General features: G+C 35.5%; 1 protein-coding gene and 1 long non-coding RNA gene across 2 annotated transcripts; both read right to left on the minus strand.

Moving 5' to 3' along the window:
* Positions 1-3,698: 3,698 nt before the first annotated feature.
* On the minus strand, positions 3,699-5,866 carry LOC117637622 (bidirectional sugar transporter SWEET1). Its single transcript, XM_034372553.1, has 6 exons — positions 5,439-5,866; positions 5,308-5,344; positions 5,001-5,096; positions 4,420-4,699; positions 4,213-4,332; positions 3,699-4,110 (listed from the first exon to the last, which is right to left on the minus strand). The coding sequence occupies exons 1-6, from the start codon at positions 5,470-5,472 to the stop codon at positions 3,895-3,897; spliced, it is 783 nt and encodes a 260-aa protein (XP_034228444.1). The 5' UTR covers positions 5,473-5,866; the 3' UTR covers positions 3,699-3,894.
* Positions 5,867-12,676: 6,810 nt separating this feature from the next.
* LOC117638226 lies at positions 12,677-14,909 on the minus strand. Its single transcript, XR_004587280.1, has 4 exons — positions 14,828-14,909; positions 14,405-14,738; positions 14,025-14,093; positions 12,677-12,878 (listed from the first exon to the last, which is right to left on the minus strand). It is a non-coding gene; the product is annotated as an uncharacterized LOC117638226 (long non-coding RNA).
* Between the last annotated feature and the right edge of the window lie 2,124 nt (positions 14,910-17,033).

Genomic DNA, 17,033 nt, shown 5'->3' on the forward strand with positions numbered 1-17,033 from the left:
GGTATAAGATGCTTTATATAACTAAAAGACCGATGTCCCAATCAATGATGCCACAACCAGATTTTCTTTTTTTGCTATCAGAGGGATGCGTCACACTGTTAGCCATGCCGAAACTAAAGTCATCTACATAATATAGCTCCTTTCTCTTAGTACCACGACTAAGAATCTCCTTAGTGTGAATATCCTGAAGCAAACAAAAAATTGGAAAAATGTATACACAACAATTCAATTGTTCATTAAGCTGACTAACAGACATCAATTTATTGGATAAAGATGGAACAAGTAAAGTATTAGGCAGTGAGAGAGAGGATAAGAGTGCAATGGTGCTAGCCCTATCACAGGATAAGTAACTCCATTGGCGTTAGTAATACAATTTCGCCGGGGTTGGGTAGTATTCAGAAAATCATCATGATCAAACGTTATATGATCAGTTGCATCGGAATCAATTATCCAGCTTGTGGAATCACTCTTATCAGAAGTATGGAATCCATAACCAGTACCATTATGGTCGTATCGATTTGTATTCGATCTTTGAGAGTAGCCCACCATTCGGGGTAGTCATGCAATTTAAAACATGTCTCACGAGTGTGTCTCGGATCACCATGGTATGCCCAATCTCGTCCTTGTGTAGGGCCTGTTAGTTGAGAAGTCATAATTTGTGTAGCGGAAGTTGTATAGGACACAGGTTTAGTAGGAATTCGGATCGAGATTTGAGCCCAAGTCAGAGTCGGAGTCGAAGTCGAAGTCAAAATCTGGGTTTGAATCAGAGACAGATTCAGGGTTAGGTTCGTCATCGGAGTTGGGGTCAGGGTCGTTGTCGTCGTAGTCGAGGTCGGGGTCGTCAAAATAGGATCCTGATTCAGGATTGGGTTCGGGGTCATCAAAATAGGATCCTGATTTAGAATCGGGTTCAAGGTCGAAGTCTGCATATGTAAGAGTTGAGCCACCTGGGCACTCAACTGGCTATGGTTGGTTGAGAAGGAGAGAAGGAGTCTGCCGTGCTACCTCCATGAGGGTTGAAAAAATCAACCCCCGTACCGGCTGCAAGGGTTTGAAATTAGAGTCAGCAATTTCAAGATCGCCGCTCTAATACCATGCTAAATATGAAACCTAATATGAGAATATTTGTTTGTGGGAATTTTTTGTATATTCTCTCCTTTTAGGAGGTCATATTTATAATACAATGGAGCCTTATTGGCCAAGTAAATACTAAATTCATGTTTCTATTTACAGTGAGAAATCAGGAATTAAAGTAAATCAAATATAATTATAATGGAAATTCTTGGTGTGTATGGAAAGAAAGTCAATGATCCACAAGTCACGCCAACAAGTATTGACATTGGTGTCTACTCCAAAAGGGTCAATACAAATCCTTTTTATGGACACCAATATCCATACCCGTAGATTTTTTATTTATTTGTGTTTTTGGTTTAGTATTTTAAATTTAGTTGTCATAGGTGTTCATTTAAGTGTGTAAAACTTAAATTTGAGCTTGCATTTGTTTAAAAATCCTAATTGATTAAGGATAAAAGAATTAATACGAAAGTTTATTTGGTCTTTCGGTTGCTTGATGGGGAGATAAGGATACCTATTGTTGTTTCTCTGTCGGTTAAAAACCGTAATACTCCCACCTATATATATAAGGATTAGATCCCTCCTAAACACAAGCACATGCACTAAACACCTTTCCTATATTAGGGTGCATAAGAAGTGTAGAGAGGGGAGAATCGTACAAAGTGGTTGTATGGCTATGCTCTTTCACGCTTAGATAGGTCCCAAACTTCCATCCAAGGTGGAACGTATATCATCTAAGGTAGCAACAACAACAAAAAAGATATGTAAATCATGTAGCTTGACCTAGCTAACATGCAGTCTTAGGCTTAACTTGGATTCACATATAGACTTACCTTACTTAGGCTCCCTAGTGCTTGTCAAATTATGTCCCGATGTTGCGCTTTTGTTCAGCTTGACCTCACAGTATTTTAGTGTGCCAAGTGCATTGGTACTTATAGACTATGTGTGGAAGCTTTTTTCTATACAAACTCTAACACATTCCACTGAGTCCCCAAATTAACAAGTGATGTTGCTGTATTATATCCAAAACAAGAACCTAGAGTTAGATTTTGAATATGTACGCCTTGAAGACATTTAGTCCATTATGTCTGCAATATAATCTATATTATAAAGAGATTCATTATTATACCCAATATAGGAGCTCAAATTATAAAAAACTTACATAAAATGCACTTTAGAAACACACCCAAAGCCTATTTCAACATAATAAAGAGGCTTCGAGCTTTCTATAAATTACAAAATTACCATCGATTTCTTAAAACAAGCCCAACTCCAAAACATCATAAAAAAAAACCAAAAACACACTCAAAAAGGCATTAAAGTAATTTAATAATCAAAATTAAATTCAATAGGACTAGTTGTCATTTTTTGGGTTTGTTTATAGAAATTAAATTGTGTAGGATTTATCTATATCACTAGTGCTAAGAATGAGTATATAACTAAATATCTAGGGGCTCCATGAGCCAGCCCTCCTAGTTCTTCTTAATGGAAAAGACCGTTCTGCCAAGCCTAACTACATTTTTCCGCAAGTCATATTAATCGCTTTCCATTTGACCTTTTGGTTTGTAATTTTGATCCCTCCGGTTTTGTACAAGACCTTTGATTTTACACGTACAGAAATCTAGCTTTGATACTATGTTAAAAAGTTGATGTTACACGCCAAATTTGACTCATTAGTAATGGAGAGTAACTCAACTCGTTATAAATTCTTGCAAAATTTCTAAACTTTCCAATGTATAACATTTCTTGACATGCTTACAATTATGAAATAATTATTCTAAAATAATTTTGAGGAAATAAAAAGAAAAGAAGACAGGTGATGAAATTCAGATGTGAGTTTGTCTCATTATGCTGAACGTTCACATGCACTCTAGAGTTTGGACCATGACACGACTGCATTGCGCAATCCACCGTCCGTCCGTAATGCGGACTCCTGTCTCTGTCTACGACGTTATCGCTATACGTGTTCCAAATGGAAACGACAAGTTTTCTCTGCCAAGTAATAAGTTCACGCAATGCTCTAATAATAATCCAACAAAATCAAGCATCTGCATCCATCAAATCATTTGTTTTGTAATAATATTCTATCTCTATCTAATTACGATCGGCCATGCCATCATTAGTAGGAAGCAAAGCCTTAGTCAAATACAACAGAGCATGCATAAATTGGTGTCACTCTCCTATCTTTGGACCATAACACATCTCCACGGCAATCCCACTGCTCACAATTAATGTCCAAGGGCTATGCTTTGGACCGAAGGTTACTGACCCCTCTAAGAGAGTAGAAGTTTTAGTGTACCGGGGCCTCTACGCGACATCACGCTCTTATGTGATGTTTACTAATTCATAATCAGGACGAATATGAGTTGGAATGAGAGTGAATGAGAGTGACCTTGAATTGAAGTCACTTTAATATATTACCGTTGAAGTATTTACTAATTGTTCAGTAATCGAAGTAGCCAATTAATGCGGTACATCAGATAAGACTACTGAATCCCCCTACATATCCAATGGAAAAGACACATTAGTGAAGTGCATAAGAGCTAGTGCAATTAATCCACAAGAACAAATCCAGGAAAATAGAGAGAGAAATAATCTACAAGAAATGTTCTTGGTCACTCATAAAAAGCAGCCTTTATATATGCAAGACCAGAAATGAAAATTTCAACATTTGAGTAATCTAATTAGATTGGGCGTTCTCATTACACATTAGCTGGAATTAGAGCTATAACAAGACTTCAAACAAGAAATTAAAAATTGCAGTTTGTGATCATGCCACACTTGGCATTAACCCAAGTGAAGGAAGCAGACAGAGGGCGTCTAGGGCTGCCCGTCTTGAGCACCACTGATGGCCATTGACTGCTTTGATTGGTGGGGCTTTGCAACGCCCATCTCCATTGATTCATCAGCAGTAGCAGCAGTACTACTAGAACTGGGCTTCTTGATACTGCCTGTGCTTCCCTTCCTGCTGTCACGGTAGATGAAGTACAAGACCAGCTGCAGTGCCCCTAGGCCGCTTCCAAATCCATTTGGCACCTGCACACACCATAACATTTCTCCACACATCAGATTATTAACTTCTAATTTCAATTTAATCACATATTAATTTTGGTTTTAGTCAATTAAGAAAGTACTTACAGCAACAAAAGGGTCATGGCCAAGTAGGCCAAAGATGAACCATGAAGTGCCACATAAGAAGGAGAAAAGTGACAAAAAAAAAGGCATAAATTCCACACTCTTGGTTCTGATCACTGTGCTCTGCAAACACATTTTTAAACACATCATTAATACAATAATTAATCTCAACCCACTGCATTAACCCTTAATTATGAATATTAAACTCACCATAATTGCGAGAGGCGAGCCATACATGATGATTGAGAATACGGTGGCTGCAAGCCCACAGAAGAGCTTCCTGGCCTTGCTGTGCAGAGCAAAGACTGAGACCAAAGCCACAGTGGAGAAGATAGCAAGCACAAAGGTGAAGAGGCCAAGAATCTTGAACTTCTCTCTCTTGGGGGCAAATATGATGAAGATCAACACATATATTGCTTCAATGGCTGCACCAGTACCATTGATGGTTGAGACCAAGATGTTGTTTGGGGACACAAAGGGCAGGCCATACCTATTTTTTTTATATTAATATCATGCAGATCAAGCATTAGTTAGTTTTATTGAACAAAATTAATTCCAAGAACCAACATTTGATCGATTCCAAGAAGATGAAGGCAAATGAAAGAAAGATCAAACCAAAAACAATAGGAACAGGGAAAAAAACAGAGCAGAAACAGGGGCAAAAGTGTCATTTAATCCCATGTTAGTAACGAAGAGACAGAAAACCGTTGTGATTAAGCCGCGAAGTGAGGGGTAAAAAGGTGAAGAAAGAAATTTATAGAAAGCGGTTGAAGGAGCGAGAAGCATTGTACCAAGCGGAGAGGAGGCAGTTGAGCATAGTCATGACATACGGAATGCCTGAGAACTGCTCTGTGCTTCTCTTCCGTATGATCCTCTTGAATGTGATGCTATTATAAAACCAAAATCACTCCATAAATTCCAGAGAAAATTCAAGAAACACAGTAAAGATTCAAGCTTTTTGAACTATGCAGATTGTATGGAAAACCCATCTAAAGCAATGATCTTTAGACCCAAAAAGCAACTCCATTTGAGAGAGAGAGAGAGAGAGAGAGAGAGAGAGAGAGAGAGAGAGAGAGAGAGAGAGAGAGAGAGAGATACATGGGAGCCAAGAAGAGGAACAGAGCAGTGGCATTTCCTGTAGAAAAGAAGAGGAAACCATAAACAGAGCAACTAGACACACATACCTCAAAAAGAATTGATATGAAAGAAACCCAGTTGAGAAAACTCACCAACAACTCCAAAGAAGACCTTGAGAATATGCATTGTTTTCCGATCTCTTTCACACCAAATCTTGAAAGGAAAGAAAGAAAAGAAGAGGAACCCAGATGAGGAAAAGCACTTGCAGAACCAAAAACTGGACTGAAAAAGAAAAGAGAGAGAAGATTATCGAATGAAGAGCAAGTTGTTTCTTCAGAAAATGGCATATGGGGTTTTGAGAGAGAGGGACGAGAAGCGCTTGGGTTTTTATAGGGAAAAAAACAGAGAAACAGAAACTTGAAGGGTAAATAAATGGTATCTCCGTTGCAGTAAATACTGAAATGTACGAATTCTTAATTTTTTATTTGGCAAAGAGACTCTTGTCTACATCTTTGAGCAGTTTCAGCGGCAAGGGGAAGCCCGGGCAGGAAAGGGCCTAGGCCTGCGTGACGGCTCTAGCATGCAATGGCAAGCTTGGGTAATATCAACATGGGGTGGGACCAATTAAAATAATAAAAAATTAAAAATATATATATAATTTTTTATTTATAAATATCTAATCATATTCTTTACTTCCCACGTCTAAATCATATAAAAAATAATTATTTATGTATAAAAAAATAAAAATAATTTAAAGTGAACAGTAATTATTATTTGCCATAGTAACGAGTGGAAACACATTTTACCTTTTGTAAGAGCTGGTACTATCTATGTGAATAGCAACAGCTCTTGCCTCCTCTTGTTTTTTGCCATGATAAATAGGTGGAAGTGTTCTTACAGTCGCATAAATCTGACAATTTGGAATATATCCATACACATATCATATAAATATCAATAATATCGAAAAATATCAATGTTGATAATTTCTCTTACACTTTAGCAGCATTTGGTTAAAATATCTCTATAATATCACTATAATATCAATAATATCGAGATGATAAAAACAGTGAAAATTTTGAATAGTTATTTACACTATCATCCTCTAAGGTTTCTTGTGTTTTTACAAAAATCCCTCAGGTTTCAAAAATTACACACACCCGCTAAGGTTTCACTTTGAGGAGGCAGACGAGAGTTGGACAGAAGATGACGACGCACAGTTGAAACCCTAACGCTAGAGTGTGTCTGTCCTTGCTATCGAGGGAGTCCTTGGCATCAATATTATTGTTATTTGCTTTGCATGTTGACTAATAACCTCATAATTCTTGCGTAAAAGATTTGGATGAGTAATTCTTGTACACCTTTTTCCACTTCTTTGTCTCTTTATTTTTGCCTTTTATTGGTTACGAACTAGTTATTCATCTAACAGTAGTTCTCTCAGCTTTCCCTATTATTCTATTGTACTCTTTCTCTCTAAAGCCAACTTGCAATGTTTAGGGTTTCCAGCGCCGCTGGCCTTCTAAGGGGAGAAGGCTCGTCCTCTCCTCCCTCTCTCTCCTTGGGAGGAGACATGTACGACGTAGATTTATTCTTCAATAACCAGTACGAGGTAGAACCAAAGTAAAAGGACTAAATTGCAACTTGACAATAAGACAAAGAATGCTAAATATGAGGTTTTGATTTATTCACTTGCTTGCAACAAAATGCTCCACGGAATCGGCTGAATATTAGCGAGTCCTATATCAAAGCAAATGTCCTGCCACAAAATTGTGACCTAAAGTCTTAAAGGAAGTCAAAGACAACATCAACTTTTAAGCAAAAGAATGGTTTTTAGCGACCATCAGTACAAAATTTGTATTTGCATGCTCCATCATACAATATATTTGACAGATTGTGATGTGTAAAATGACCAATCAATATATTTCATAAGATTATATAACACATGCTTTCAATGCCAAATAATTGAACTTCGGATATTCACATTTACTAGCCTCTCTGCACGCGCTTCCGCTCTTGCGAGATGCTTTTAAAAAAAAAAATTTAATTTAGTGTAGAACTAAAAAAAAAAAAGAAGTTATGTTCCATAAAAATAGGACCTATTATCTAATTTTGTTTTAATATGAAAAAAAAATGTGAATTTACCATATTATCCTTATTTAATTAATAATTTCAATTCTGAATGTTTGAATTAACCAAGGGCATTTTCTGGTATTTTGAATGTTTCACTATTCTCTACCTTATGCTTTATATATACTATTCAAAAAAATATATACTAGCCTTCCGCACGTGCGAGTTGATTTTTTTTAAAAATTTTAAAATTATTTTAGAATTAAAAAAGATAATAGGTAGTTGTGTTCCATAAAAATAGGATCTTTTATCTGAATTTTCTTTTAATTTTAATTTTTTTAAATATGAAAAATGTGAATTAATAATTTTATCCATATTTAATTAATAATTTTAATTCTTAATATTTGTATTAAACAAATACATTTTTTAATATTTTGAATGTTTCACAATTATCAGCCTTCTGGTTTATATATATGGAGACAGTCCTGATCTCTTGGACTCCTGTAGTCTAAGAGATTTATGGTCACTCACCGTTGGATGTAAATTCAACGGTTGACTTGAATCGGGTAATAATCATTTATGTCATATTGCATTTATATATATCATTTTGAACCATTGAATTAATATCCAACGGTGGGTGACCACAATCTCTTGGACTCATGTGGTCCAAGAGATCGGGACTGTATATGGAGATATAGATATGTGCACTAAATTTAACCCCGCTCCCCCACTCTAAAATGGGTTTTATTCACTTTGGTTGTTTTTGGATGGACGGTGCCATTTCAAGGCAGGTTTGTTGTTTAGTCCATCCTATGCCATCTCTAGCTGAACCCTATTAGTTACTGTCACACGTCATGTCCTGCTGACCAGGATTTTTTGTTTTTATTTTTTCTATCTTCTTCTAAGAAATAGATTACGTCATTTCACCCGAAGTTCTAAATTCATTTTTTTCTTTTTTGATATTGTTTGTGTGTATATATATATATATATATATATATATATAATTCTGATTTTTTAGATTATAGGAGTTTAAGAGATTTGTGATCACTCACCTTTGAATGTAAATTCAACGGTTCACTCACTCTTGCACTTCTTTTAAAAAATTATTTTAAATCATTAGATTAATATCCAACAGTGGGTGACCACAATCTCTTAAACTCCTGTGATATAAGAGATCGAGACTGTTTATATAAATATATATATAATTAAAACCTTTTTTTAATATCCTTTTCATTGATATTTTCTCTTGAGGAGAATGTATTGATTAGCTATCATCTTTGAAGCAAAGATGTTAAGCAGAAACAGCTATATCCAGCTACATATATCTGGAGAATTAGACAAACAAAGGGCTTGTATGCTACAACCATTTCATCTTATGAATATGCACTCTCTTATAATTTCACCGGCTTATTGGAGAAAAGGGTCGATAAGGCCAACAGATTTGGGTTTTAAATAGTACAGCAAGTTGTCCCATAGCACTTTGTCTTATGTGGGTTAGGGTTACGATAGTTTTCGTATTGACTGTCATCTATCACAACACAAAGTATCTTATCGACTGTCATCTATCACCGAGTATCGGAAGTCGTCAATTTGGTGAAGTTTTCTTGGAAAATCATAAGCCGACAAAAAAACTGTGTTCTCCGAAATAATAATGTCATGATGGTTTAGTGGAATATAAATCAGCAGAACTTAATTTGGCTCTATGAGTTAGCAACATGTGTAGGAGATAAGAATTTGAGAGTTGATAACTTGATGATCTTGAACTAGTTTAAAAACTTAAATAAACCATTTTTTGTTGCTAATACTTACTTATTCAGTGTTTTTTTTTTTTTTTAACTCTTCAGTCAAGTAGGCAGTCAGAAGTTGATTTTATTTATTGCAAAAAAAAAAAAAAAACTTGGTTGATTTTATTTAATGTGAAAATAAATTGTAAAAAAATAATAATCAATTCAGTGACTGAGAAGATTCTAAGATAGAAGATGATATCAAACACATTTGTAAGTAATTAATTAACTATTGTCCATGACGTGATTGATATTTTTGACTATTAGGATGAGGAAACATTCACTTATATACATGGATTGGTTATTCACATAATATTGTACCAGTATCACATAATAATTACTCAACAACGAGGAGATAAAATCTTGTGTAGACATAATTATAGGTACACAAATGATAGAACGGTGGCAAATGAGCAAGGGAATTCGAAAGAAGAATCCAAGCTTTGGCTAGGATAAGGATGTTAGGAATTGCTAATCCATCATGAACAAGGGAATTCGAAAGATATATGGAAGTTGCAAGCAATGTATATTGGTACCAACTCACGATTTCAGCTTTTAACGAACGACAATTAAAGGTGAGATTGGGCATGCAAGTTGTTACTTGGGTTTAGGCATGCAAGTTGCAACTTGAGATTAACAAATGGTATTGACCAAAAAAACCAAAAAGAGAGATTAACAAATGGCGTGCAAGTTGCAACATGGGATTACGCATTATTTGGAATTAACTTTAGAATTAAGCAGTTTAGGTGAGATTACCAACTGAATTCACTAGACTTTTTCTATCCCTAAATAGTCTTTTTAAATCCCAATTGAATACATTCATATGGATTAGTTCTCCACCTGTAGTTCAAGTTAGAGATCATCATATGTGGCCCAAAGAAAAGTTTTTTACAAAACCAATTACCTTCATTATATTTGTTAAATTTAATTCCCTAATTATGTGCTTAGGGTTTCTTTGATTTTCTCTGGGTTCTCGCGTTGCTTAAATGACAGCGCATAAGTGAGGAGCTCAAGAATTTTTTCCTTTTCCATCTTGGGAGCCAGTAGGAAGACGATCAACAAGTATATGGCTTCAATAGCTGCTCCGATAGTGTTGATGGTCAACACCAAAATGTTCTTTGGAGACACAAGTGGCAGGCCGTACCTGTTGGATGTTGCAAATACCAACTTGTTAGTTCACTAAACTACGTAGGCCATGAAAATTTATTGGTGCACACACAAATACGGTAATTAATATGATAATTAGTATTCTCTTATCAAACTTATGTTTAGAATGTGACGTGTGAAAATGAACTTAATCAATGTCTCATATTCATTCCATATGAATAAGTCACCTTCTTATTATTTGGAAGAAGAGATGAAGCCAATGAATAAGAGATTCAACTTTGTATTGCTTAGAGACCAAAATATTTAATAAAAGTACCATGCACTGATCAAAGCCCAAGAAACAAAAAGACATACCAAGCCGCTGAAAGGAGCAAAGTGATGAGGTAAGGAATGCCCGAGAGGTACTGCTCTGTGAACTTATTCTTCTTCATGATCCTCTTCAATGTAGTCCTATTAGTATTAAACCAAAATGCTTAATTCAAATTAAAACGTGATTTTGCATAAATGATTTTAAGCTTTGACAATATCTAAGCGTACGTAGTGCATACATTGGCACCAAGAAGAGGAAGAAAGCGATCGCATTTCCTGCATCAAAGTAAAGAGGCATAAATCGATAAACAAAATCCGAGAAACAATCTAAGGTTGAAGAAAAGAAAAAAAGGAACTGAAAACCCCACCAAAGACTGCTCGGAACAAGAACTTGAAAATATACATGAAGTCTTTAACACCAAACATTCTGAAAGACAGCATGCAGTTAAGAAAGGAGGGAAGAGATCAAGCCCTGAGCCTGAGAAGGAAAATCCATTGTGAAAGAGATTGCGAAGCCATTTATACGCTTAAATTAATGAGAGAATAAATAAAGAAAAATAACAAAATATATAACAAGAGCAAGCCAGCCAGCTTTTCCGGAGAGATTCCCCCATGCAAAACTAGTGCCTGCCTACCTACCGCTGACTTGCATAACTCCTACGCAACTCAACTCTTTACCCTTGAGAGATTGCCCAAATTGTGACACATTTTCGGTTGCAACAAAATTGTGACTTGACCTAGTGTGAATCGAGTGAACTAGCTATAATATTCTTACCTAGCTAGTGACATTTTAATTCCGAATTAACATGTCGTGTTGTGTTTCATCCGGTTTATAACCCAAATATATGGCCAAACAAATTAGATTTGTGCTTGGACTTGAAACATTGAATGATGGCTCTCTACTTATAAGAAGGTGCTGACCAACTTACCTACATACTTAGGGACCAGTAGCTAGGTTTAAATTTTAAACTTGGGACGTTTGTCGAATAGTGGCGGCTCATGTTAGTGGTATTTATCTTTACTTCGTTATATTAAGTTTAAGGTTCAAATTTCATGTATGGACTAAATTTTGATACATGTGTGTATAGGGAGGGTTGCCCCTCTCTTGTGTACTGAATTCTGAAGTTCGTTCAAAATTATTATATTCAATTTAAAAAAATAACAAAATTTAGTCTGACTTCCTTTCATTTTCAGCTGGAAAATCCAATTCGAACCGATGCGATTATTCAGTTTGGCACTGTCAGGCTGTTGTCAACTTGGTTTCAGGTGGATATATGTGTACATCATTCATTTCGCAAGCTAGATCACGCTAGAACTCCTCCCACCCCCGAAACACAGATGAGATCGAATTCCAATTTTTTTTTTTTTTTTTTTTTTCTGTAAACCCTAAACCCTCAATTATCATTTATGGTTCAAATTCCAGTAATGATATAAGAGGAAGACAAGGTCCAAGTCATAGAATAATAGAGGTCTCTGTATTGAAGTTCTTGAAGGCTAGGGGAAGGAAGCTTGCATAATCTTTTACTGGTTTGAGAGTGCGCCACAGTGTGTTGTCGGCATATCTTAGCTATTACAGGATAGGAATGAATAAACTCCATGGCCGATACAATTCCAATTATTTTATCTGAACAACCACCTAGTAGGAAAATCAGAGTTAAATATGGACGAAACTACACGTTATTAATGGCAAGTTCATATGAAATTTTAGCCGTTGTTGTGAGTGCCCTACGAGCGAGGTTAAGTGCTGCATGAAGGTTTCAAACATGGTAGTCAAATGCGATTTTTTTTCTTGTTTTCAGAAATTTATGTTCATAAATGCTGTTTCCTACGTTCAACTAGCAACATGATTGCAGTTAATTTTTCATGGTTGTATAAGTTTGCTTTTTATTATTTTTATTTTTTTTAAGGGATCTTCACTAATATACCCAAAATAGGAGCTGAAATTATAAAAAAAACCCCACATGAAAAACACTTCATAAACACACCCAAAATCCATTTATTAAATAACAAATTAGTGTTGAAGTTCCAATAAATTACAGCACTGCCACTATCAAGCCCAACAGAAAAAAAACTCAAAAAACACCCAAAACAAACATTTATTAAAAAGCCCAAACTTTTTTTTTTTTTTGGGTTACAAAAAGTCCAAACATTTTATTACAACACAAAACTGTCTCGAAAACCGTAACTTCAAGCACGCATCTTCATTAAACCATCTCTGCAAAACGTCTCTTCATTTCACCGTCTTCATCATTTATGCAAACTAAAACTCCATAACTACCACCAAGCTTGATCTACTTTTAAAAACCAACACTACACACTAACCTCCACCTACAAAACAAAGACAAAATTTCAGAGAACAATTTCAACAAGAAAAGGCTTCAAAGGTAAGACATTTAAAAACCAAACCTTTATTGTAATATTGATTAATTGCTGTAAAGTTCCAGTCTATGGTAATAACAGTATTTTAGATTCAAATCCAAGACAAAATCTTGGAACTATATTCAATTTTCACTATTGGACTAGCTGCATATGACTATAAAATAGTCAGTTTTCAGCAACTCAAAAAAGAAAGAGATATTTAGTCAAATACAGATTCTTAACATTGTTGGTTTACTGTCATGTTGATTAATGGCTGTAAAGTTCTAGTATAAGGTAATAACACTACTAGTTTACTTTCATGTTGATTAATGGCTGTAAAGTTCTAGTATAGGGTAATAACACTGATTGTTTCCTCTAAACTCCTATTTCGAATGCATGTCTACCACCGTAAAGTTCTAGTATAGGGTAATAACACTGTTTGTTTCCAATGAAATCCTGTTTTGAATGCATGTCTACCACTATAAAGTTTCAGTACAGGGTAATAACACTGCTTGTTTCCTATGAAATCCTATTTCTAAGGCATGTCTACCATTATAAAGTTCCAGTATAGGGTAATAACACTACTATATTCTTCTGAAATCCTATTTCTAATGCATGTCTACTCCTTGTAAAGTTCCAGTATAGGGTAATAACACTATTAGATTCCTCGGAAATCCTATTTCTAATGCATGTCTACCCCTTGTAAAGTTCCAGTATAGGGTAATAACACTACTAGATTCCTCTGAAATCCTATTTCTAATGCATGTCTAACTCTTGTAAAGTTCCAGTATAGGGTAATACCACTGCTTGATTCCTCTGAAATCCTATTTCTTATGCATGTCTACCCCTTGTGAAGTTCCAGTATATGGTAATAATTAACATTGCTAGTTTCATATAAAATCCTATTTCTAATGCATGTCTACCACTGTAAAGTTCCAGTATAAGGTAATAACACTGTTTGTTTCCTATGAAATCCTATTTCTAATGCATGTCTGTAAAGTTCCAATATAAGGTAGTAACACTGCCACCTAATATTAAATTATAGTCGACTCAAAAACCAATAGTGCATAAACAGAAAAAACACGAATATACTCAGATTCAATTGAAAAAACATACCTCATGTGATAACCGAATCAAATATCACAAATTTGTAACCGCAGCTCAAACCAAAACACAAAAGCAAATCTACAACCAAACCGAATATGGAATCAATCCAAATTATAAACAAAAAGAAATTAAAATCACAATTTAAAACTCAAACGAATATCTAAATACAAATTAGAACGAAATCAGAAAATCCAATGGCTTATCTCCAAATCGACAATAACAAAAATAAACATATAAAATCAAGAAGAATTGGATCTACATTTCAAATATAAACTACAAAACTGCAAAATTATGAAATCTTAACCAGCAACTTAATTAATCGAACATGAAATCACCCAAATCAGCCTACAATAAAATCGAATATGAATTCAAATAAAAAAATCAAATACCTCAAAATCGAAGATTGCAGATCGAATAGGATTTTATACTGAGCCAAGTCACCAATGCACCATGAGCCATTTCATCCCCTGAATCCACCAAGTCATTGTCCATTTGCTCATGTTGCAAATCCTCCAAAATTTGCACAGATCCAGCATCTAATGGATTGCCATGCCAGTGCCAGTGCCTCTGACTTCAGCTTCTGTCGTGCCATTTGGACTAACATGATTGAAGGCAGAGGCTTCGTCAACTCCATCTTCCAAAGCATTACTGCTTGATGTTCCCTAAATTGAGATGGCTGCAAAGTTTTGATCCACGGGCTTGGAAAAGGGTCTCCTAGTTTTCCTATATCCAAAAGATCATAATCATATGACTTCATCATTCTTATTCTTTTTTAGAGAGAGAGAGAGAGAGAGAGAGAGAGAGAGAGTTACTTGAGAACAGAGCTTATGATTTCATTGTCAAAACTGAGGTGGAAGAACAAAACTAAAAATTGGGGTTGAAGATGAAGATGAGAGACTGGAGGTCGTGAGTTCTGATCTAGTGTTTATTAGGAATTCCAATTTTATGTTAAAAGGGTAATAAAGGTATTTCATCTTAATAATTAAATTAAAAAAATATACAGCTGTTGATTTTTGGGTTTATTTTGGGTGTGTTTATATACATTAAATAGTATAGGGTATTTTTATAGTTTTATGTCTAGAAATGAGAAAAGTAAGGGCGGACACTATTTATGTGAATAGTGACTGCCCTAGAGGCAGCAGCCTAAGTAAGTCTTGCTTCTGAACTTACCCTGTCACTTAAAGAAAATAAAATCTTTGTACAGCCAACTTATCCAAATTTCATATCATCAATCTTCTTATTTTTAGATATCTATTCGCATTAATTTATACTCCCGCAAACAAGAAAAAGGGAAAAAAGAAGAAGAAGAAATTGAAGGGCAATACAAGAGCCATGCGACAAGGTTGCCAACTTTTGCCTTGGCCTAATAATTTCATTATCACCGAAAGTGGTTTGTGCCTTATTATTAGTGGTGGCACAAAGTGTCATGTAAATTTAAATCCATGAAATGAAACAGCCTCACACTGTTATAACCACCCTTACCAAAACAAGTATTTTTTTTGTTAAAATATAAAAATTATGAGAGAATATTTGTTTGTGGGAATTTTCTGTGTATTCTTCTCCTTGCAACGAAATCTGAATGGGCAAGTAAATAATAAATTCCTAAATCTATTTACAGTAGGAAATCAGGAATTAAAGTAAATCAATTACAATTATAATAGGAATTCTTGGTGTGTAAGGAAAGTAAGTCAATATCCACAAGTCACGCCAACACTCCCTCTCACGTTGGTGCATAGATGTCGTCAATGCCCAACTGATCCAGTGAATTGTGGAATGCTTTACTGGAAATCGCCTTTGTCAAAATATCCGCCAATTGATCCTCGGATGTCACAAAAAGAAACTGAAACACTTTAGCCTCAAGCTTCTGTTTGATGAAGTGTCGATCCACCTCAACATGTTTAGTACGATCATGTTTAACCGGATTCTGTGCAATGGCTATAGCAGCCTTGTTGTCACAAAAGAGATTCATTGTGGATGTAGGTTTATACCCAAGTTCAGTAAGCAACTTTCTTAACCAAAAAAGTTCACAAATCCCTTTAGTCATGCCTCTGAACTCGGCTTCTACACTGGATAAAGCTACTACATTCTGTTTCTTGCTCCTCCATGTCACCAAATTACCTCCCACGAATGTGAAGTAACCCGATGTGGATTTTCTATCTGTTACATTACCTGCCCAATCTGCATATGAATAACCATCAATATTTAGATGACCATGCTTTGAGAACATAAGTCCTTTTTCAGGTGCAGACTTCAAATATCTAAGTATCCGAAGAACTGCATTCATATGGTCTTCACTTGGAGAGTGCATAAATTGACCGACAACGCTCACCGCATAAGCAATGTCTGGTCGAGTATGTGACAAATAGATCAATCTTCCCACTAACCTTTGGTATCTTTCTTTGTTAGTTGGAACTTGATCCGGATATTCTCCAAGATGATGATTCTGAACAATAGGAGTGTCCACAGGTTTACAATCTAGCATTCCTGTGTCTGTCAACAAGTCTAAGACATATTTCCTTTGAGAGAGAAATATGCCTTGCTACGATCGAACCACCTCAATTCCCAAGAAATACTTGAGTCCACCTAGATCCTTCATCTCAAACTCCGTAGCCAGATAGTCTTGTAGCTGTGATATTTCCTGTTTATCATTCCTAGTAATAATCATATCATCAACATAGATTATTAATGTTGTTACCTTTCCTTTTCGATGTTTCAAGAACATAGTATGATCTGAGTTGCACTGTTTGAAACCATTGTTCTTCATTGCCATGGTGAACCGTCCAAACCATGCACGTGGTGATTGTTTCAATCCATACAATGCTTTTCGTAACCTCCAAACTGTTCCAGTCTGAGTAGTATTATATCCAGGAGGAATGTCCATGTACACCTCCTCCGTGAGTTCGCCATGTAGAAAAGCATTCTTTACATCAAACTGGTGTAGTGGCCAATCCAAATTAGCTGCAAGGGACAATAAGACTCTGACGGTGTTTAACTTTGCAACTGGAGCAAAGGTTTCTT

Source organism: Prunus dulcis, chromosome 8 (assembly GCF_902201215.1).
Source record: "Prunus dulcis chromosome 8, ALMONDv2, whole genome shotgun sequence".
Classification (NCBI taxonomy): Eukaryota; Viridiplantae; Streptophyta; class Magnoliopsida; order Rosales; family Rosaceae; genus Prunus; species Prunus dulcis.

Coding starts and splice junctions, on each gene's coding strand:
- LOC117637622 (XM_034372553.1), bottom strand. CDS start 5,472: ATGCATATTCTCAAGGTCTTCTTTGGAGTTGTTG. Junction 5,097..5,307: donor TTCCTCTTCTTGGCTCCCAT/GTATCTCTCTCT, acceptor GTTTTATAATAG/CATCACATTCAAGAGGATCA. Junction 4,111..4,212: donor GCCATGACCCTTTTGTTGCT/GTAAGTACTTTC, acceptor TGGTGTGTGCAG/GTGCCAAATGGATTTGGAAG.